Source organism: Dasypus novemcinctus, chromosome 12 (genome assembly GCF_030445035.2).
Source record: "Dasypus novemcinctus isolate mDasNov1 chromosome 12, mDasNov1.1.hap2, whole genome shotgun sequence".
Classification (NCBI taxonomy): domain Eukaryota; kingdom Metazoa; phylum Chordata; class Mammalia; order Cingulata; family Dasypodidae; genus Dasypus; species Dasypus novemcinctus.
The window spans coordinates 3,106,287-3,131,186 of record NC_080684.1 but is presented as its reverse complement, the minus strand read 5'-3'; the positions used below and the strand labels follow the sequence as shown (position 1 = coordinate 3,131,186).

General features: G+C 36.8%; 1 protein-coding gene across 6 annotated transcripts in view; it reads left to right on the top strand.

Moving 5' to 3' along the window:
• Positions 1–24,617, top strand: part of LOC101415912 (zinc finger protein 596-like) — a 64,486-nt gene extending 39,869 nt beyond the window's left edge. For 2 of the 6 annotated variants that reach the window (XR_011650194.1, XR_011650195.1), the window contains 5 exons: positions 888–1,014; positions 2,546–2,638; positions 3,166–3,257; positions 3,705–6,969; positions 13,109–13,729. Coding sequence is in view for 4 of the 6 variants with exons in the window: in XM_058307762.2 (XP_058163745.1) it covers positions 888–1,014; positions 2,546–2,638; positions 3,166–3,257; positions 3,705–4,565 (1,173 nt within the window). In the remaining 2 variants the exon portion in view is untranslated. Of the gene's footprint in view, positions 1–887; positions 1,015–2,545; positions 2,639–3,165; positions 3,258–3,704; positions 13,730–24,466 lie in introns of those variants that run through there. The other 4 variants (XM_004484301.5, XM_004484300.5, XM_071218754.1 and 1 more) reach the window with 3 other exon arrangements.
• The last annotated feature ends 283 nt before the right edge of the window (positions 24,618–24,900 follow it).

Below are 24,900 nucleotides of genomic sequence, written 5' to 3'. Positions count from 1 at the left end.
TAAGATTCTTTTCATCTTTCCCAGACAGATGAGATGAAGATAAAAGAGAGACAATGAAAACTGCTATTTGTAGGTCCCAGAAGAAGTTGAGATTGGGTTGCCTCCTCCCACGGGAATGGTCGGTCTAAGGCCATGTATCAGTACAACTGTTTCAGGAGTCCCTGGCTTGTGACCCTGACATCTCTATCAATACACTATAATGGATACCTGAGATATGTTGCACTGAGGAAAGCAGGCATTACTGATCCTGATTTCTGTGTGAAACCTATTCAGTTTTGCATAATTCTGGATATTTCTTCAAGGTTCCCTGCCATTTTAATGAATAATAGTCCTGTGAATTGAATTTAGATAGAAAGCAATTCACACTTATTGTATTTGTCAAAGTGCATAACATCTTTTTAAATGATTTTATAAATGAGAGGAAAATGAATTCGTCCATATAGGTGGATATATGGTGGATAATCTAACCATACTTATTTTTTTAAATGACATATCGTAGATATCTCTTGGCTTACAAAAGTCTTTAAATTTACTTAAAGTTGTTGGGAAAAATTGATTTAGTTATGAATGCTTAAATGAAACTTTTACAATCAGCAGCAAAAAGGCATAATTACAAGTTTATTGAGAAATTTCCAGGTGTATATCATACCCCATGTATTATGATTTTCTTTTACAATGGGGTGTTATGTATGCAGAGTATGTGTGTGTCTGTGAGTGCCTCTGAAAGGCAGATGGCAGTTCAGCATTGATGATGTAACTAGAACTCCATAAGCATTTTGAGATATATATACACAGTCTCTGCTTCGTTAGTGCTTTTATTTTGTACATCACACTCAGGACATTGGTAAAGATAGCCAGTGTGAACACATATTTCTGTAATGTTTTAGGAGTTAGTGAACATTAAGGATGTGGCTATAGAATTCACCCAGGAAGAGTGGGACCTGCTAGACACATCCCAGAGAAAGCTGTTCAGAGAAGTGATGCTGGAGAATTTCAAAAACCTGGTCTCAGTTGGTGAGACTCAAATTTATCTACTATCTTTGTCTGTCTCATCTATCTACAATCAATCTAACATATCTACCTATATAGTTATTATAAATAATCTTCCATTTACTTATTTGCTCATTTATCTAAATCAGCTTCTCTATATTGTATAATCTTTATTTCCTCTTATATTTTTATATAATAATTTTAATAGATTTGTATTGTGTTTTAAAACATAAAACTGCCTAAATGAATTTGTTTCTTTATTTTTTATTTACATCTACTTCACCCCAATAGAATTTAATCTTCTTGATCGCAATTTAATGTCTTTCTTGAATCTCAATTAACAACACTCATGGTTGTACTGGAAACTCAATGAATACTTTTTGAATGAATAATTGACTGTGGTGAAATAAATATCCTTCTCCAAGAGCTATGCTGATGCTTCAGAACACAGTAGTAAAATCATTGCATATACCCTTTTCCACACAGGATTTAGATCATTCTGGTGGAATTTATGTTTATTAGGTTACTTTTTTTCTTTTTCTTTATTTTCTTTTAAATGTTACATTAAAAAATATGAGGCCCCTATATACCCCCACCCCACCCATGCCACCCCTCCCACATCAACGAACTCTTCCATCAATGTGGGACATCCACTGCACCTGGTGAATACATTCTGGAGAACCGCTGCTGCACATGGACAGTGGTCCACATTGTAGTCCACACTCTGCCCCAGTCCAGCCAGTGGGCCATGACAGGACACACAACGTCGAGCATCTGTCCCTGCAGCACCACCTAGGACAACTCCAAATCCTGAAAATACTCCCACACCATATCTCTTCTTCCCTCTCCCGACCATCACCAGCCACCGTGGCCACCCTCTCCACATCACTACTACAATTTCTTCCCTTACTAATCACAATATTTCCCCAGCAGAACACCAGTAAGTCCACTCTAATCCATACTCTATTCCTCCATCTTGTGGACCTGGGATGGCTATGTCCAGTCCCCCTCTACATCAAGAGGGGGTTTAGATTCCACATGGATGATGGATGCAATTCTCCTGCTTGCAGCTGTAGGCACTCTTGGCTCCCTGGTGTGGTGGTTGATCCTCTTCACCTCCCTGTCAGCTGGCCAGGATAAGTCCAAGAAACCAGAGGGTAGGAGCTGCAAGTCTGCTGAGGCCTAGAGCATGGCCATCACATGGACAGTTCAGAGATTCAGGTCTCCTGAGTATACACCAATTATTGGGCTACTTTTTAACATAATATTCAGTCACTGTGGTAACATAAATTTCTCCTCTTTTAGAATACAGATGATTGTGCAGTCTCTGTACTAGTGTATGGATAGCAACAAAAAGTGCTCCTGATTGAAATGGGCAAAAGGTCAAGAATTAAAATTTCTGTTGAAATATTTTCTATGATCTGGGTTCAAGTTATTGGTCCATTGCTCACCTTCAGTGCCTACCTTACTCTTTGGTAACCTGCCATGTACATCATGATCATGCTCTGTTACTCTCACAACTCAAAATCCAGGTAACTGTCTTTCATATAAACAGGACATCAAGCCTGCAAATCAAATGTGATTTCCCAGTTGGAACAAGAAGAAGTGTGGAGAGAAGGAATAGAATTTCCTCAATACCAGAGTCCAGGTGAGCTCTAAGGACCAGGATAAGGGGTCTCATGTTATAGTGAGTATGTACTTGAATATATTAAATTCAGGATTCCTTAAGTGAGTTATGATTTCTTCAGGTTTCCTTACATGAGTTAAGATTTCTTCAGTGTAACAGATGATACTGGGGAAATTTTAGTTTCATGTATTTATTCCATATGCTTCTCAAGCTTTGTTCAAATGTCACTGACATTGGGAAAGGGATATTCATTTGTTATTGCAATTAAACTTTCACATAATGATCTTTCTCCTGGAAGATTATTCCCTCTTTTTTACCTTCCTGACATCCCAGCTTCTTTTTCTCATATTATATGATTGAAAATCTTTTCTGATTGTTATGTCCTATAATGTTTTCTAGTGCTTGGAGTATTTATTAATTGGATATTCTTTCCCAGCTAATAGTGAATGTTGGAAATATACTAAAAGGGATACTTAGAACTTTTTGAAATTTTCATCCACCTAATGCTACTCTAACAATTTATTCTGTTTTTCTTTCAATTACTACAGGGAGCAAAAGTACCTTTAAGGTATGGGAAATGTTAGAAATAATATTCAACCAACCTACCTGTAGGAAAGACACTCCTAAAATCATGTCATTGGTAAGCTTAATTTTGTGAATCCTAGTAAACCACCATGGAATGGAATAAATTAGGAATTCAGTAAAGTCGTGAAATCATAATTAATGTTGGGAATAAGTGCTAGTCCAGCAAAAATCTGTGATTGTTTGAATTTAGGTAGAAATTTACCTAAACACAAACTCTAACCTGAGCTCATATATAAAATGAATAGCATAGACAGGCTTCACGTATACAATCTTTTTTAATTGCCATGAAGCTCAAAAGTGATTAGATACCTCTGCATTAGATTGTTATAATAGAGAAAATCTGTGTCTGTGGAGTAGAATAATATGTACATGAAATGAACATGGTAAATATTTTAATTGGAGACTATCATTAGTGGAGTAATTTAGATTTCATATGTAAGGAAATAAAGAAATTCATGTATATGGACAAATGTTTTACAATCTCTCATCTAATTCCCTACAGCAGAAATCTCACATCCAAAAGAATTCATTTAAATGTAATTATTTGGAAGAAGATTCTACTCAAACATCCACAGTGACCCAGCATGCATTAATTCACCTGAGAAAGAAATCCTATTTCAGGAAACCACTTGCAACAGTCCTCAATGACCATTCATCTTTTAAGCAAAATAAGCGGGCTCAACCTAGAAATAAAGCATATAAATGCTACCAAAGTGCTAAAAACTGTATGCAAAACTCTGACCTCAGACAATACAAAGGAACTCCCACTGGAGAGAAACCCCATGAATGTCATCTATGTGGGAAAGCCTTTAGTCGATATTCTTATCTTAAACAACATCAGAGAACTCACACTGGAGAGAAACCCTATGAATGCCATATTTGTGGGAAAGGCTTCTCTCATCGCTCATCTCTTAAACAACATGTGAGAACTCACACTGGAGAGAAAACTCATATATGTCATCTATGTGGGAAAGCTTTCAAGCAACCTTCCTGTCTTCAAAGACATGAGAGAACTCACACTGGAGAAAAACCCTTTGAATGTCACCTATGTGGGAAAGCCTTCATTCAATGTAGTAATCTTAAAGAACATAAGAAAACTCACACTGGAGAGAAACCCTATAAATGTCGTATTTGTGGGAAAGGCTACTCTTATCGCTCTTCTGTTAAACAACATGAAAGAACTCACACTGGAGAGAAACCCCATGAATGTCATCTATGTGGGAAAGCTTTCAGTCGACATTCTTGTCTTCAAAGACATGGAAGAACTCACACTGGAGAGAAGTCCTATAAGTGTCATTTATGTGGGAAAGCCTTCAGTCAATATTTTAATCTTAAAAGACATGAGAGAACTCACATTGTATAGAAACCTCATAAATGTTGTCTGTGTGGGAAACCTTTCACTTGTAATTCTGCCCTCCAGCAACATGAGAGAATTCACGCTGGATAAAAACCATAATATCATATATATGTGAAAACCTTAATTTTTCTAGCCTTAGGCCACAGGAAATTACTCAAACTGGAGAGAATTCCTATGAATGTTAAGAATTTGGGAAAGCCACCAGGCAATATTCTGACTTTAAATGAAACAACTCATACTATAAATGTTTTGAAAATGAAAGAGACTTCAGCCATATATTTAACCTAAAATACACCAGAAAACTAAGAGTGAATAAACACTGTTGTTTTTTTTTTTTTTTTAGGTAGCAGGGCCAGGGATTGAACCCTGGACCTCATATGTGGGAAGCTGGTGCTCAACCACTGAGTCACATTGGCTCCCATAAGTTGTGTTTTTCATTTGTTTGCTTGTTTTTAAGGAGGCACTGGAGACCAAACCTGGGACTTCCCATGTGGGAAACAGTTGCTCAACCACATTGAGCCATATCTCCTCCCCTTTCTTTTTTTATCTTACATCTGTTGGATTTTCCCCCAACTTGACCCTATTGTTATTTTTATATAATTTATATATTAACATACATAAACAGTAAGTGTATAGTAAGCATTGTGAACTTACAAAGCAAACATGTGAAACATACAACATCATAACATCATACAGAGCTCTCATATATCAACCCACCACCAACACATTGCTTTCTTTTGAGACATTTGTTACAAATTATGAAAGAATATCAACAAAATCTTACTACTATGGTCCATATCTTACATTTGGCATATTTTCTCCCTAATCTTCCTGATTATTATTTTTTAGATATATTTTTATTATAGAAATTGTGAACTTACAAAACAGTCATGCACATGTGCAAGATTCCCATACAATACCCCTCTATCAACATACCACACCATGGTGGAACATTTATTACAGATTATGAAATAATATCATCAGATTATTACCACTAACCATGGTCCATAGTGTACATGTGACACACTTTTTCCATACTCCCCCATCAGCACAATACTTCTCTGGCATAGATGAATGAATATTACAGTATTGCTGTTAACCACAGCCCATATGTCATTCCAGTTATATTTTTCCCATGCTTCACCACATTCCCACCAACCTGTAATTGTGATACACTTCTGATTTCACTCACAAAGGACACTCTTGCATCTGTAAGATCAACAATTCTCATCCACCTCTGGGTTTACTGTTATCCAGTCCCTAGTTTATTCTCTAGATTTCTTTCAACTGACATGTACATCCCTAGACTACACTTTCCAGTTACATTCCCATTACAAACCAGCTGTTATTGACTCTAATGTGTTAACATCAACTCTATACATTTTCACAATTCTACAGTAAAGTTATTTAAAAATTCTACATACATTAAGCATCAGTAGTTCATCTCAGTCCTCCTCTTGTCTTTAAGGATCCACCACCTACCACCAGGTCTTGATAATTTTTCCTACATTTTCTTCTAGTAGCTCCATGGTTCTTTTATATTTAGGTTTTCAATCCATTTTGAGTTAATTTCTGTATAAGGTGTGAGATAGGGTCCTCCTCCTTTCTTTTGGCTATGGATATCCAGTTCTCTCAGCACCATTTTTGAATGAACTGTTCTGCTCAAGCTGGATGAGTTTGATAAGCATCAAAAAGCATTTGCTCATAGATGTGAGGGTCTGTTTCTGAATCATCAAATCAGTTCCATTGGTGTATGTGTCTTTATGCAAAAAGCATTTGCTCATAGATGTGAGGGTCTGTTTCTGAATCATCAAATCAGTTCCATTGGTGTATGTGTCTTTATGCCAGTACCATATTGTTTTCACCACTGTAGTTAGGTAATATGATTTAAAGTGTGGAAATGATAGTCCTCCAACTTCACTTTTCCTTTTTAAGTTGTTTCTGGCATGTGGGACCACTTATCCCTCCAAACAAATTTGATAATCATATATTCTATTTATTTTTAAAATGCTGTTGGAATTTTATTGTGATACATTGACTCTATATCAATTTGGGTAGAGTTGACATCTCAGTTATATTTGGCCTTCCTGTCTGGGAACATGGAATGCTCTTCCAATTATATAGGTCTTTTAAAATATATTTTAACAATGCATTGTACTTTTCTGAATGTGAGTGTCCTACATTGTTGGTTAAGTTTATTCCTAAATATTTGATTCTTGTAGTCACTATTGCAAATGGAATTTTCTTTCCTGACTTCTTCATCAGATTGCACGTTACTAGTGTCTTTTAAAGTCTATTTCAACTGATATATGTACAGCTACTCCTATTTTTTTTTTTTTTGATTACTGCATGCATGGAGTAACTTTTTCCAGTATTTCACTTTCAAACTATTGGTATCCTTGGGTCTAAGGTGAGTCTCTGGAAAACAGCATATATGTGGCTCATATTTTCTTATCTATTCCTCCAGTTGGTGTCTTTTGATTGGGGAGTTTAATCCATTAATCTTCTATGTTATTACTCTAAAGGCAGTTCTTATTTCACCCATTTTAACCTTTGTGTTTTATCTGTCATATTTCACTTTCACCACTCTTTTGAGACTTTTAGTTACTTTTACTGACATAATCTTAATTTCTAGACTGTCTTCCAAGCTTCTCTCCTGTCTTTTCAGACTGTAGCATACTCTTTAGTATTTCCTGAAATTTTGTCTCTTGTTACAAACTCAGATTCTGCTTATCTGTGAATATTCTAAACTTATCCTCATTTTTGAAAGACAGTCTCACTGAATATGATTCTTGACTGGAAATTTTTCTCTTGCAGTATCTCAAATATATCATATCACTGTCTTCTTGCCTTCATGGTTTCTAATGAGAAATCCATACTGATCTTACTGGGTATCCCTTATATGTTATGCATTGCTTTTCTAATTCTCTCTCTGTCTTTGGCATTTGACATTCTGATGAGTATGGGTCTTGGAGTTGGTCTTTTTGGATTTATTTGTATGGGAGTATATCATGCTTCTTGGACATGGATATCTATATCCTTCAATAGGTTTGGGAAATTTTCTACCTTTATTTCTTCAAATACTCCTGCCCCTTTTCCCTTCTCTTCTGGGACACCCATGACACATATGTTTGCATGTCTCTTGCTGTCATTTACTTCCCTGGATTTTGTTTATTTTTTTCCATTCTTTTCTTCATCTGTTCTTTTGTATGTTCACTTTCAAAGGCCATTTTTTCCTGCTCATCAATCCTTTTTCTGCTTCCTCAAATCTGTTACACGATTCCAATGTATTTTTAATTTCATTTACTGGTACTTTCATTCGTATAAGATGTGCTCTTTTTCTTTGTATGCATTCAAATTCTTCTTTGTGCTCATCCAGTGTCTTCTTAAAATCTTTAATCTCTTTAACCATCTCATTGAATTTATTCAGGAGTTTTGTTTGAACATCTATGATTAGTTGTCTCAACTCCTTTATGTCGTCTGGAGGCTCGTTCCTTCATCTGTGATATATCTTCCTTTTTCTTGGTATGGATTGTAAATTTTTATTGCTGTCTTGGCATCTGGCTTATTAGATGTATTTATTTAGGGTGCAGTTTCTATCTTTAGTTTAGGGTTTTCTTGCCTGTTCTTCCTTACTGGTTGTGTAGTAGGAGGCAAGAATATAGTTGGTGCTGTAATTTGTAGAGGCTCAAACTGCACACATTGCCCTAGGGATCAATGAAGCTTATTCCACCTTTCTCCTTTGCCAGGGGTAAATACAGGGCTACAGCCATGTGTAATAAACCAAGTTGTACAGGCCTAGCCTGTAGTTGCCCCGAGGGACTGAGGAAGCTTCACACCCTTTCATCTTCTCCCTGGGGTGGGGGTGGAAGTGCAGGTGTGAGTCCAAAATGGCCACAATTGCCCCAGTAGTCTTCCAACTATTCAATCTGTGCCAGCTGAATGTACCTGCAGTTACCTGGAGAGGATGGTGCAGGTCTTTGCAGCTTCCTTCCTGCTAGAGGTGGGGCTGAAACCTAGGCTATGGCTGCAGACTGATCTGAGTGGAAAGATGCCAATCCCTAGCCATCACTGATTTTCAATCAGTCCAGCTTCCCCTGCTGCCATGGGTAGAGTCAAAATGGCATCTACTGACCTCTTTCTGACTTGGACAGTTTCAAACTTAAGCTGCTCTTAGGGTTATACTTTAGCCAACAGATTTTACTAACTGAGGTCAGTGGCCATCTGTCTCTACCTCCCCTGTCTTCGGGAAATGGAACTTCCAATCCCAGCCACAGAACAGATTCTGAAGTGGCATGTGCTGCTGCAGTATGGTGATCACAAGCCTCCATGGTATGGCCTGTATTTTCCCAGGGAGGCAGAAGCAATACCCCTACCTCCTTCCTGCCATAGTTGGGAGTGGGGCTTAGGCTAGAGCTACAGTCTGATTTGGATGGAAAGAAGCCTGTCCCTACCAGCTCTCTGATTTTCAGTCCACCCCTCTTCCCATTATGCTGGGGGCAGAGTTAAATGGTGACTGGTCCAAATTTTAGCTGTTCTTAGGATTATACTTTAACCCACTAAATTTACTAATCAGTAGCTTAAATTGGTGTCCAACAGTCTCTTCCTCCCATTTTTGGGAAGTAGAGCTTCGAATTCCAGTCATACACAGAGTAGCTCTCAAGGTAACTTGTGCCACCAGTGGATAATGGGAACTGGCCTCCAAAGTGTGGAGTGCTCTACTTAGGAATCTTCTCTGCAGATGGACAGTCTCCTCCTTCCATTCTTCCAAGGATGTTGCAGGATGCTTTTGTGGTCTCCTGGAGCCCTCAAACAGGTGTTTCAGGTAACTGGTTGACTACTAACTACCTTGTAGCACAAGCTGACTAGGAACTACTTACTCTGCCACCATCTTGCTGATTGTCTCTCCTATGTTTTTAATCAGTTCAGAAGTAACTATAGTCATCTGTACTACTTCAGATAATCTAAGGATCTTTATGCTGACAAAAATTATTATGCATGTCATCTATGTAGCAAAGCCCTTAGTAGATTGTTAGATTATATACCATGTGAAAGAACTCATAATGTAAATATAATGGAATTGGAAAAGCCTCATCTACCACTCTGTTAAGCTAATCCGTAAAATCACATATAAGAAATTCTGTACATGTACTCAGAGTGGGATTGCCTTCATTCCTAATTTATCCTTTAAATTAAATGAGTGAACTCCACAAGAGTGAAATAGTATGTAATCACTGTAGTAACATTCAATCAAACATAAACGTTAGTGTACTAAAGAAAACGCAGTATAAGAATAACCACAAAAACATGAAATAAGAGGGAGAGTCTTTATTAGAGAACGAAAACCCTTGAAAGTTTTTCAGAAAATTCATGCAGGAGAGTACATTGAATGAAACATCATGGGAAATCATTTATTCAGAGATTGATGAGGTTGTGTGCATGAGTAATTTTGTTTCTCTGAGGAATATTGTTTGAGGTGTTTGGGCAAATGATTGGGTATCTAGTGGCTGATTTTATGGATAGCAACAGTGGAATGTCACAGATTTGGGGATAGGAGAATGTGTGAGTTTTGTGATTTTGGAGTCTTCCCTACATAAATGAATATAATTCCCTGGTTTCCTTTCCTGGGTCAAAATTTAAAATCTGAAGAGGAACAAATGTGGCCACTTTGTTCCTAATCTCAGAGGAAACAATACTTCATCTCAGTGACTAGAATATTTATCACTGCATGTGGGAATCATGCACACAGTAGTTCACTGTGCCATGCAGAAGTCCAGATTATTCCCAGCAACCATCACTAATGACCAGTAGGAAGTACTCAGGCAAAATGCACTGAAAATCATCTTGTTAACAATCAAATATCTAATAGACTCCAAAATCCAACATGCCCATGGGCAATGTCATTATGATGTTCATCATTTGGAAATCCTGTCTTTGACATTAATTATTTAAAAATTTAGATCCAGAGCATGCAAATATGGAAACCTTACTGCTAAGTTTTATAAAGAGTCAGTTTTATTGATACATATTAGTAAAGCATTCAACCCATCCAAAATATACAGTCAGTGGTATTTGGCATGATCACATAGTACTGTATTCATCACTTCATTATTAGAACATCTTCATTATTTCAATAATAATAAACAAAACAGAGACAAAAAATTCATCACCTCTCAATCTCTCTATATTTCCCTAGCTGCCATTTCTGGCTATTCTTAAATGTTTATTTATTTTAAAGCAGTTTTATTGAGATATATTCACATACCATAAAATCTCTCCTAAGAATATAATCACTGGATCTTTGTATAATACAGTGTTGTGCCTTCATCACCAAAAGGTTTTTTTTTAAAATGTCATTAATCCAAAAAGAAAAGGGAAGTGGACTTGGCCCAGTAAATGGGGCATCCATCTACCACATTGGAGGTCTGCGGTTCAAACCCCAGGCCTTCTTGACCAGTGTGGAGCTGGCTCATGTGTAGTGCTTATGTGTGCAAGGAGTGCTGTGCCATGCAGGGGTGTCCCCCACATAGGAGAGCCCCACATGCAAAGAGTGTGCCCCATAAGGAGAGTCACCCAGTGTGAAAGAAAGTTCAGCCTGCCCAAGAATGGCCCTGCACACAGAGAGCTGACACAGCAAGGTGATGCAACAAAAAGATTCCCATGCTGCTGACAACAGAAGAGGACAAAAGAAGAACATGCAGCAAATGGACACAGAGCAGACAACTGGGGGGTAGGGGAGAGAAATAAATAAATCTTTAAAAACAAAAAACAAAAACTCCACACCCCTTAGCACTCACCTCACAATCCCTCTATCCTTCCACAGCCCTACATAACTACTAATCTAATTTCACCTTTATAATTATGTTATATAAATGGAATCCTACAATTTTGAGTTTATTTTTGTATATAGGTGTGAGATAAAGGTCTATCTATTTTTTACTCATGGTGGTCCACTTTTCCCAGAACCATTTGCTGAAAAGACAATTATTTCCAGATTGAGAGGTCTTTCCCACTTTGTCAATAATTATTTGGTCAGAAATGTAAGGGTTGAATTCTGAGATCTCAGTTCTATGCCATTTTTCTCTATGTCTGTCATCATGACATTACCCTGCTCTTTGATTACTTTGACTTTGTTATAACTTTTTAAATTGGGAAGTGTGAGTCCTCCAACTTCAGTCTTCTTTTTCAAGGTAGCTTTAGCTACTCAGGTCCTATTATATATCCTTATAAATTTTATGGTTTTCTTCTCCATTTCTGCAAAGGAACTTTTGAATTTTAATTGGGAATGCATTGAATCTATAAATTGCTTTGGGTAGTATTGACATCAGGATGTGATACCAACCCATCAACATGTGATATCCTTCTATTTATTTGATCTTTTAAAAGTTCCTTTAGCAATTTTTTTAGTATTCTTTACAAGTCCTTTATATGCTTGGTTAAATTTATTCTTTTACTTTTAATTTTTTAATTTGTCACTGTGAATGGATTTTTTTCTTCACTTTCAATCGTTCACTGTTTGTGTATAGAAGCACTGCTGATTTTAGGTTTTTCTCTTGGCACCTGCCAATCTACTGAATTCATTTATTATTTCTAGGAAATTGTAGATTTTTCTTGATTTTCTTACATATAGGATGATAAAATGTGCAAAAAGGGGAAGTTTTACTTTTTTCCTTTCCAATTTGGATGTCTTTATTTCTTTTTCTTGCCTCATTGCTCTGGTGAAAACTTTCATTACAATGTCGAATAACAGGGAATACAGAGTACTTGTCTTATTCCTGATCTTAGATGAAAGGCTTTCAGTCTTTCCCCATTAAGTGATATTACCTGTGGGCTTTTTATATATGCCCTTTTTCATGTGGAGGAAGTTTCCTTCTATTCCTAGTGTTCTAAGTGTTTATCAAAAAAGGGTGCTATATTTTGTCAAATGCCTTTTCTGTATTTATTGAAATGATCATGTGGTTATCTTCTTTCATTCTTTTACTTGGTAGGTAACATTAATTGACTTTTCTCATGTTGAAACAATTGCATATCAGGGATAATTACCACTTGATCATCATGTATAATTCTTTTAATATGCTGCTGGAATCAGTTTTCTAGTATTTTGTTGAGAATTTTTACTTCTAAATTAAGGATATTTTGGTCTTTAGTTTTCTTTTCTTGTAGTATCTTTATCTGGATTTACTATGAAAGTAATGCTGGCCTCAAAGTAGTTTTCCTTCCTCTTCCTTTTTTTTTTTTTTTTTTTGAAGAGTTTGAGCAAAATTAAACTTAAGTCTTCTTTGAATATTTGTTAAAATTCTCTGGTGAAGCCATGTAGTCCTTAACTATTCTTTGGTGGGAGCATTTTGAGGGGTTTCTGGGAGACATACTTTGTTTGATCCCTCTCATACCACATTTTATTCAATTAAATACAGTATAGCTTTCAAATGGTGTTGGTGGGAGGGACATTTTGATTATGGTTACAATCTTTTTATTAGACATTGGTTTGTTGTGATCTATTTCTTCAGTCAATGTAGGTTAAGTACTAAGAATTTTTCTTTTTCATTTAGGTTATATAATTCATTGTCATACATCTTGTGACTACAAAAAGTAAAAGATTACGTTTTTGAACTAATCCCTTTCTTGGACATGGGGTCCTTTTGATTGTACTACATCAATGAAGCATGACACAGTTTGGGATTCTACCGTCTTGCTAGGCCTTATGTAAATTAAGACAAAGAGAAAATGGAAGATGCCATGTTTGATCCTGCCATGTGAGAAAGGACTTAAAGATCATTAGAAGCCAAAATCTATGCACCATACCCCATGAGGATTAGCCCACAGAATAGTTCAAGCCTGAAGAGAAGAGCCATATGCCTGATAGCCCACAGGTGAAATTGGGAAGAATTTCCCTGCATCTGCAGCCAAGACTGCAGATGAAGCCCTGGAAGAGAAAAATCCTATGACTGCTTGTCCACAGCTGAGCTCAGGAGATGGTAGATTCTGTAAGGGAAGGCAGGGACCTTGAGAGAAAATGGCAATCATCTTGCTTTGCCACATGGAAGGTCCCCAGTATCACCAGTAGGTAACACTGGTGAGAAAGCAACTCTGCCAATATCTTGATTTGGACATTTCATGGCCTCAGAATTGTAAATTTTTACCCTAAATAAAATTCTAATTATAAAGCCAAACCATTTCTGTTATTTTGCATCAGGAGCTTGTGACAAACTAAGACATTTGTTCATAGAGTCCACTTACCGCTCTTTTTTATTTCAGTAAGGATGGTAATAATATCCCCCTTTTCATTTCTGATTTTCTTTATTTTTATCCTCTCTCTTTTCTTCTTTTTCAGTCTAGCTAAATGTTTGTCAATTTTATTGATCTTTATGGTTTTGTTAATGCTCTATTTTCTTATTTTCTTTTTCATTTATCTCTGCTCTTTGTTATTTCCTTCCTTCTGCTTGCTATTGGTTTAGTTTGCTCTTCATGTTCTTACAGTTTTGATGTTATCTTTGATTTGAACTCTTTATTCAACATTAATATTAGCATCTAGAACTTTAAATTTCCCTCTTAGCCCTGCCTTTACTGCATCCCAAAAGTTTTGATATGTAGTATTTTCATTTTTACTCAGATCAAGATATATTCCAATTATGCTTCTGGTTTCCTCTTTATACTATTTGTTGTTTTAGATTATATTGATTAATATCCACATATCTGTGAATTTTCCCCTTTTCTCTCATTAGTTATTTCTAACTTCATTCCATTGTGGTTGGAGAATACACGAGGTTTGATTTCAATATTTTTAAATTTATTGAGACTTGTTTTGTGACCCAATACATTATCTACCTTGGAGAACAATCCATGCATACCTGAGAAAAATATGGGCTTTGTTTTTGTCAGGTACAGTGTTCTATATATGTCCATTAGGTCTAGTTGGATGAATCTATACTTAAATATACTTAAGTCCTATACTTCCTTATTGATCTCCCCACTAGATGTTCTACATCTTATTGAGAGTAGTGTGTTAAAGTCTCCTACTATTAATGTAGAATTTTTGATTTTCCCTTCAAATCTGTCAGATTTGCTTAATATATTTTTGGGTTCTGCATTTAGGTGCATATATATTTATAATTGTTACACTTTCCTACTGAGTTTTTCCCTTTGTCATTATGTAATTACCATCTTTGTCCCTCATATATATCTTTGATTTAAAGACTACTTTGTCCTATATTAACATAGCCATCTCAGCTCTCTTTTGGTTACTACTTGTATGGTATTTATTTTTTCCCATATTTCACCCTCAACCTATTTGTATTTTTAATGTAAGATAAATCTCTTGCAGAGAAGATATATTTTGTATATTCTTTTTAATACCTTTTGCCAATCTCTTCCATTTGACTGGAGTTTATTCCATTTACATTTTTAAATTTTTTAATTGCCTTTTAAAAAATACATAGATCACAAAAAATATATAAGAGGTTCCCATATACCCCAAACCCCACTCCAATCCTTCCACATCAACAACCTCTTTCATCATTGTGACACATTCATTGTATTTGGTGGATACCTTTTGGAACACTGCTGTACCGCAAGGATTATAGTTTACATTGTAGATTACACTCTCCCCCAGTACATTCAGTGGGCTATGGCAGGGTATATAATATCCAGCATCTGTTTACATTTAAAGGCACTACTGAAAATATAGAACTTCTGTCATTTTTCTATTTCACTTTGTCTTATGCTGCTTTTGTCTCTCACTATAGCATATATGGCTTTGCATTTTCTCCACATCTCCTTCAATTCTTTCCCTTTCTAGTCACAGAAACATTTCATTGGTTTTTTTCTTTTTTTAAATTAAAGTTAATAGATCACAAGGAATGTTACATTAAAAAATATAAAAAAACAAAAAACATAAAAGGTTCCCATATATCCCACTCCCCACCCTCACCGCATCATTTTTGTAAATTGTAATTTTTGAAGATATATACATCACAAAAAAAGTTACACTAAAAAATATGAGGTTCCTGTATAACCCACCCACCCCACCCCCACTCCTCCCACAACAACAACCTCTCTCATCATTGCGGCATACTCATCACACTCAGAGAACACATTTTGGGGCACTGCTGTACTACACAGATAATAGTTTACACTGTAGTTCACATTCTCCCCCAGTACATACAGTGGGTTATGGCAGGATATACAAAGTCCAGCATCTGGCCCTGCAATATCATTAAGGACAACTCAAAATCCCAAAAATGTCCCCACATCACATCTCTTCTACCCTCTCCCTGCCCTCAGCAACTACTGTGGTCACTTTCTCCACCTCAATGCTAAAATTTCTATTACTCGTCACAAGAGTTTTGTAGTAAAATATCAGTAAGTCCTCTCTAGTCCATATTTTATTCCTCCAGTCTGTGGACACTGGGATGATGATGTCCTCTCCACCTCCAGATCAGAGGGGGTTTAGATTCCACATGGATGATGGATACATTTCCTCTGCTTACAGTTATAGGCACTCTTGTTTCCCTGGTGTGGTGGCTGACCATCTTCATCTCTCTCTTAGCTGACCGGGGCAAGACCAACAAACCAGAGAGTAGGAATTGCCACTCTGCTGAGGCTCAGAGCCCAGCTGGCACATGGGCAGTCCAGAGATTCAAGTCTCCTGAGTATGGACCATCCCTAGCACAAGCCACAGTTTCAGTAAAAGTGACAGAAGAGGCATGTGTAGAAAAGTGACATCTGAATCCAGCTCCATCACACTCAGGAGCACAAATTCCAAAGTAGGGCCCTCTGACAGCACAGAGCTCCAAAATCCATCTGCCATGACTACATACCCTGTGGATCTCCATAGCCTTCAGGAGAACCAGTACCTAGGGTTGTATCTACTGTGACTTTTTCTGGGTTCCTGCTGAGGTGTGCATAAACACAACCCCTCTGATGACCTTCTGGATCTTTTTGGAAGACTCTTAGCCATATCAACTCATTTGTCTTTGCCATTTCCTCCTTTTATTCAAGGTCAAAGAGCAGTTTTTAACATTTGCTCAAACATGTAGGCTGAGATATTCTGCTGGCCTGAGTTGACCCCTTTATTTGAGGTCTCTTTATTGTTGCTTCTCCAGTTAGTGATTGGTAGTAATCCCTCAGTGCCAGGGAGGCTCATCCCCAGGAGTCATGTCCCATATTGAAGGGAAGGTAATGCGTTTACATACTGAGTTTGGCTTAGAGATTGGCCACATTTGACCAACATGGAGGCTCTCAGGAGGCAAATCTTAGGCACCCTACAGCTCTAGACCTAGTTCATATTTCAGGCACACAGGCTCCTAAGCATAGTCATCAGTATCAAGGGCTCATTATTGGACCATCCTTCCTCATTGATCTATGCCATTGCACTCAGAGGATTATTGTTGTTCCATTGGGGAATGTGACAGAGCTCCCCTGGGTGGGAACTCAGCACTCCCTCAGTTGACGTTTGTAACTGTAACTACTATAAAAATATATCCTAACATATTTATGTTCCCTATATACATGCCCTGGAGAACTCCCTCCCCATGTGCCCCCCATCAATAACATCCCACATCAGAGTTCCTCCCCTGTCATAGTTCTTCAACAATGAATCCTATAATATTGCCAAATTCAATTAATAGGAAATTGAAATACAGTGATGGGCTTAAAGTTAAGAAAAAGAATACATAGTAATTTAGAAATACTAAAATAAAAATAAATTGGTGTATTAATGAAATGAAAAATATTATAAAGCTTTGTTTCTAACATTTTGCCTTTCATCACTGTGATAGGTGTTGCCCTGTACATACAGTGGCAAGGCACTTTCATTTCTTTCTCAGAGTTTACATCCTTGTTTCTAATTTTTAATTTTGTCTTCAAAAAAGTTTTAGATCACAGTAATTCACATGCACAATATAGGGGACTCGCAGATATCAAACATCAAACCCTTTTCCCCTTTCCCCAGCAATAACCTCTTTACATGTTCATGTTATATTTGCTGCAGCTGATGTACAAATTTTGAAACAAAGCTATCAAACATGGTTCCATTTTGGTTTACATTATTTTTTATATTTTAGACTGTACAGATTTCTAAATTTTGTTTCCTTATATTTTATATTATGGTTTACATTTTAGTTTATAGACTTTTTTACACTTTAGATGTAAGTTGACATGTCCCATCATTGCATGATCTTGTGGAGCACTTCCATTGCCCCCCAGTTCCCTGCTTCCATCCATGCTATACCTCCCCCTCCCCTCAGGGCATACTGTGACACTCATTCTTCACTACTTGAGGAACTAGATTTACAGATACTGCAATAATGCTGACGGTTTGACACAGTAGACTGCCCTAACTAATCGGGAGCCAGTAATCCCCTCGAGAGACACAATTCCCTCTCTTTGGGGACATCAGGTCTCCCCAGGATGTGGGTACACCTTCACATTCATTGTATGGGTCTCCACCCAATGACATAACATGCTATGACAAAATGATCACTCACATACTCCCTAAAAGCTTGCCCCTGTACCAGATGTCCCCCCTTAAGCACCTTAAACACGTGATCCTTCCTTATATTTTCTAAAGAATTTTCTCAACAGTTTAGTTTCAACCATTTACCTGACATTCTCCCATATTCAACGGATCCCCCCAGCTCTGCCCCCAATTCCTTGGGTCATCTGACCCATCCTCCCAATCCTAGCCCCCCTCAAGCCCACAAAGCCCCACCCAAAGGTATCCCTATGCCCCCATTTTATCCTTTCCCTGTACAAATACTTACCTCCAGCTTATCATAGACTTCACCCATGTAGGCACCAGCTCGCAACCTTCCTCTCCCTCCCCAGATACCTTTAAACCTGTCTTCCAGTCTTTAGCATTCTAAGACAGATTGGTTTGCTTATTTCATATCATTGAGGTCATGTAGTATTTGTCCTTCAATGCCTGGCTTGCTTCACTTAACATAAGGTCCTTAAGATTCATCTGTGTAATCACATGTGTTTGTTCTGTATTCCTTCTTATAGCTGAGTAGTATTTCATTGTATGTATATACCACATTTTATTTATCCATTCATCCATTGATGGGCATTTGGGTTGATTCCAACTTTTGGCAATAGTGTATAATGCTGCTATGAACATTGGTGTACATATATTGGTACATATATTGGTCCTTATTTTCAGATCTGGCAGTGGAATTGCTGGGTCATATGGCACATCTATAGCTAACTCTTTGAGAAACCACCAGTCCTCCAGAATGGCTGGATCCTTCTGCATTCCCACAAGCAGTGGATGAGTGTCCCCCTTCCTCCACATCCTCTCCAGCACTTGTAGTCTTCTGCTTTTTTGATAACTGCCAGTCTTATGGGAGTAAGATGGTATCTCATTGTAGTTTTGATTTGCATTACCCTAACAGCCAGGGATTTTGAGCATTTTTTTTCATGTGCTTTTCAGCCATTTGTATTTCTTCTTTAGAGAAGCATCTGTTCAAATCATTTTCCCATTTTTTAAATGTGTTGTCTTTTTCTTTTCAAGATATAGGAATTCTTTATATATGCAGGATATGTTTCCTATCAGATATATGGTTACCAAATATTTTCTCCCATTGTGTAGGCTCTCTTTTCACTTTCATGACAAATTCCTTAGAGGTGCAAAAGCCTTTAATTTTGAGGAAGTCCCATTTATCTCTTTTGCTGCTTGATGCCATTTCTTATTACAAGGTCCTGAAGATGCTTCCCTACATTGTTTTCCAAGGTCTTTATGGTCATGGGTCTTACATTTAGGTAATTTTTGTTTTTTGGTTTTTTTGTTTAAGTTGTGAGATTTTTGTTTAAGTTGTGAGATGGTAATCGTCTTTCCTTCTTTTACATATGGATATCCAATTCTCTAGGCACCATTTGTTGAAGAGGCCATTCTCTTCCATTGAGTGGGCTTGGTGGCCTTGTCAAATATCAGATGACTGTATATATGAAGATCTATATCAGAACTCTCAATTCATTCCATTGGTCAGTGTGTCTATCCTTGTGCCATTCCATGCCATTTTCACTACTGTAGCTTTATAGTATGTTTTGTAGTCAGGTAGTGTGAGTCCTCCAATTTCATTTTTCTTTTTCAATATGTCTTTGGCTATTCAGGGCCTCTTTCCTTTCCAAATAAATTTCATCATTAGTTTTTCCAGTTCATTATTCTGTGTTGATTTTTATTGGGATTGCTTTGAATCTGTTGATCAGTTTTGGTAGGATAGACATCTTAATAACATTTCATCTTCCTATTCATGAACAGGGAATATTCTTCCATTGTTTAGGTCTTCTTTGATTTCCTTGAACAGTTTTGTGCAGTTTTCTGTGTATAAGTCTTTTACATCTTTGGTTAAATTTATTCCTAGATATTTGATTTTTTTATTTACTATTGTAAAAGTATTTGTTTCTTGATTTCTTCCTCAGGTTGCTCATCATCAGTGTACAGAAATACTACCAATTTTTGTGCATTGATATTATACCCTGCAACTTTACTGAACTCATTTATAAATTTTAGAAGCTCTGTTGTAGATTTCTCAGGGTTTTCTATATATAGGATCATGTCACCTGCAAATAGTGAAATTTTGACTTCTTCCTTTCCTATTTGAATTCCTTTTATATCTGGGTCTTGCCTCAGTGCTTGAGCAATTACTTCCAACACAAGGTTAAACAGAAGGGGTGATAGTGGCATCCTTGTCTTGTTCCTGATCTTAGAGGGGAATATTTTAGGATTTCACCATTGTAAATGATGGTAGCTGTGGGTTTTTCATATATACCATTTATTATGTTCAAAAGTGTCCTTCTATTCCTATCTTTTGCAGTGTTTTTATCAACAAAGTGTGCTGTATTTTGTCAAATGCTTTTTCTGCATCTAAGGATGTAATCATGTGATTTTTTTCCTTCAATCTCTTTATGTGGTGTATTACATTAATTAATTTTCTTATGTTGAACCATGCTTGCATACCAGGAATGAAGCCCACTTGGTTGTGATGTATAATTTATTTAATGTGTTGTTGAATACATTTAGCAAGTATTTTGTTGAGGGTTTTTGCATCAAGGTCATTAGAGAGATTGGTCTCTAATTTTCCTTTTTTGTGGTGTCTTTGTTTGGCTTTGGTATTAGGGCAATGTTGGCACCATAGAATAAGTTAGGCAATGTTCCTTCTGTTTCAGTTTTTTCAAAGAGTTTAACACGATTGGTGTTAGTTCTTTCCAGAATGTTTGGTAGAATTCACCAGTGAAGCCATCTGGTCCAGGGCTCTTCTTAGTTGGGAGGTTTTTAATGACTGATTCTATATCTTTACTTGTGATTGGTTTGTCAAGATCATTGATTTCTTCTTTTGTTAATGTAGGCTGCTTATGTGTTTCTAGGAATTTACCCATTTCCTTTAAATCTTCTTTTCTTTCTTGTTGGAATACAGTTTTTCAAAGTATCCTCCTATGATAGTCTTTATTTCATTGGGGTCTGTGGTGATATCACCCTTCTCATTTCTTATTTTGTGTATTTGCATCTTCTCTCTTTTTCTCTTTGTTAGTCTATCTAAGGGTTTGCCAATTTTATTGATCTCAAAGAACCAGCTCTTTTTTTTGTTTATTTTTTTAAGTGCTTTCCTATTTCTATTTAATTTAGTTCTGCTGTGATCTTTGTTCTTTTTCTTTCTTTTTTCTTTGGGATTAGTTTGCTTTTTTTTTTTTTTACTATTTCCTCCAATTGTTCAGTTAGTTCTTCAATTTTAGCTCTTTCTTCTTTTTTGATGTATGAATTTATGGTTATGAATTTCCCTCTCAGTACAGCTTTTGCTGCATCCCATAAGTTTGGATAGTTTGTGTTATCATTTTCATTAGTTTCAAGGTAGTTATTGATTTCTATTGAGATTTCCTCCTTGACCCACTGTTTTTCTAAGAGTGTGTTGTTTAACTGCCATATCTTGGTGCCAAATCTGGGTCTCTGGCCCTTGCAGATTTCCAGCTTCATTACACTGTGGTCAGAGAAATTATTTGGTATGATTTTGATCTTTCTGAATTCATTGAGACTTTCTTTGTGGCCTAGCATGTGGTCTATCTTGGAGAATGATCCATGTGCACTTGAGAAAAGCATATATCCTGCTATATTTGGGTGTAATGTTCTGTATATGTCTATTAGGTCCAGATTTTTTAATCTATTGTTCAAAGTCTTTGTTTCTTTATTGACTCTTTTGATATGTTCTGTCCAATGGTGACAGTGGTGTGTTAAAGTCCCCCACTATAATTGTAGAGGCATCTATTCCTTCACTTAGTTTCTCCAGTGTTTGCCTCACATATTTGAATGTGCTCTTCTTAGGGGCATAAATATTTATGATTGTTCTTTCTTCTTGAAAGATTATCCCTTTCACTAATATGTAGTGTCCATCTTTGTCTCTCACAACAGTTTTGCATTTAAAGTCTATTTTGTCTGATATTAATATAGCTACACCTACCCTTTTTTGATTATTGTTTGCCTGTAAGATTGTTTTCCAATCATTCACTTTCAACCTCCTTAAATCCCTAAGGAAATTCAAGATGAGTTACTTGTAGACAGCATATAGATGGGTCATATTTCCTTATCCAATCTTCCAATCTGTGTCTCTTAACAGTTGAGTTTAATCCATTGACATTTAGTATTATTACTTTCAAGGAATTACTTATGTTAGCTATATTTTCTTTGGATTTATGTTTGTCTTATGTTGTTTGATTTTTTCCCTCTTTTTGTAGTTTTAGTTGTTCTTACACTCTCCTCCAACTCTGTCTCTCCTGTTTTTTTCTTTCCTCCTGCAGAACTCCCTTTAGTATTTCTTGAAGGACAGGTTTCTTGTTGGCATACTCTCTTAGTTTCTGTTTATCTGTGAATATTTTGAACTCTCCATCATTTTTGAAGGCTAGTTTTGCTGGATAGAGTATTCTTGGTTGGAAATTCTTTTGTTTTAGTACCTTGACTATGTCATACCACTGCCTTCTTGCCTCCATGGTTTCAGATGAGAGATCAGCACTTAATCTTATTGAGCCTCCCTTGTATTTGATGGTTCTCTTTTTTCTTGCTGCTTTTAGTATTCTCTCTTTGTCTTGTGCATTGGATAATTTGACAAGTATATGTCTTGGGGTCAATCTGTTGGGATTTATGCTGTTTGAGGTGCGTTCTTCTTCTTGGATATGTACATGCATCTCCCTCAATAGTTTTGGGAAGTTTTCAGCCATTATTTCCTCTAACACCCCTTCTGTCCACTTTCCCTTCTCTTCTTCTTCCAGGATGCCTATAATGCATATGTTTGTGTGTTTTGCATCATCATTCAGCTCCCTAAGTCCCTGCTGGATTTTTTCTAACTTTTTATCAATTAATTCTACTATCTGTTTGATTTCAGATGTACTGTCTTCCACATCACTAATTCTTTCCTCTGCCTCTTCATATCTGCTCTTATTTGCTGAGAGTGTATTTTTTATTTCTTGGATTGTGCTATTGATCCTCCTCATCTCTGTGATCTTTTTGTGCTTGATCACAGTTTTTTCTGTTTGCTCTCCAAGTATTTTCTTAATATGCTTAATCTCTTTCTTCATGTCATTGAATTGGTCCATGATACATGTTTTGAGAGCTTTAATTACTTGTTCAATGCTCCACTTCTCTTCCTGGCTTTTAGTTTGTTCATTGGATTGGGCCATGTTTTCCTGATTATTGGTATGGTCTGTAGTTTTTTGTTGCTCTCTGGTCATCATTTTTTTTTGTTGGGTTTATTATGTTGATTTTCTTCTTCATCTAGTCTTGGGGTTTAATTATTTGTTTATGTGTGCATGTTAAGTCTTCTCTTTGTAACTTTTTTCTTATTATTATATTTCCTTTTTCTTGGCTAAGGTCCTTTGAAGGAAAATATTAGGTCCAGAGAAAGCAAAAGGGGTAAGAAAGAAAAATATAATAGTAGTATTGATAGTGAATGTTAACAGAAGAACCATTTGAGGTCTAGGAGAATGGATATAGAACTTATGTAAGCTGTGTATAGTTATAACCATAAAAAAGTGGAGTACCCATAATGAGATATTAAACTGAATATGGGGAGGAATATACTATGAGTTAAAAGGTCAGTGTGGTCAGGAGAGAGGGAAAAAGAAAAGAGAGGACAATAATATAAAGAGCGAATAAATAATAGAAAACTGATTAGAGATATTAGAGATAAAAAGTCAGAAATATTGGGGGTTAAACAGAGAGAGGTGGAATGTAAGAGAAACAGTAAATGATGGAGGAGAGAATGATGTAAAGGAAAGGGGAAAGCATTGGTAACCAAAATCTGTACACATAGAAAAGAGAAAATTGAGGATGAGGAAGCACAGCAAATAAGAAATGTTGCCTGCAGCACTAATATTAAAAAAAGAAAAAAGGAAAAAAGGAAAAAGATAGAGAGAAAAAAAAGAGCAAGAAAAAGAGAAGGGAGAAAAAAGAAAAAGAAAAAGGGGTGGTGGGAAGGATAAAGAGGAAGAAAAAACAAGAAAACAAACCAACAAAAAAGACCAGACAAGGCCTCAGGCAAAGAATCCTCTTTGCAATTGAATAAACTGCATAGGAGTCTGACCTTCCCCTTTCTCCCTTCCTCACTTTCCTCTCTCCCAACGCAGCAGGAAGGCTGCATGAGGGCTCCTGCAGGAAATTTAAATGGGTCCCTGGTGAACCAACTCACCTGAGAAAATAATGACTCTTAATTTCTTGAGAGAGCACCCACCCCTTGCCAGGAACCCTAAATATGCTATTGGAAGCCTGCAAAACACATCCTACTGTCCCTCTCCCTTAAGTGTGCTACAAGGGGTCTAGTTAATTTTCTGAGTCCACCTTCTCCCAGACCAAGTTTCCTATGCCAGGGCTAATGGGAGTTTGCTATCCCAGGGCTCTCTCACCAGATTTGCCTCTTCTCTCTTCCTAGGCTCTCCTCAAGTCAGCTGATATGCTCCTCCAAACTCAATAAAAGGGGAGGACCAGAAAAGTGAACCTACACTCCTTGGCCCCTCTGCACCTCCCACCTAAACTCTCCCACTCCCGGAATTCCATTTCATTTCTTAATAGTTATACAGCAAGTCTTGAGAAAAAACTGTGAGTACATGACTGATAAATAAAATACATGCATAGACTTCTCTCCCAGAAACTCTAAAAATAATCTGATCTGTGAAGTGCTTGACCACCTTTGTATCAATAGATGCCTTAGTAATTACTGTAAAGATGTAACTTCAGCTCTACCGTCCAACATTATAAATGCTCATTTTACATAGTAACTGTGAAAGTGTAACTTCTGCCCTGCTGGAAAGCACTGTGACTTTCTGGACCTTGATTATGTCTTGAGCACTGTACTTTTTAACCATG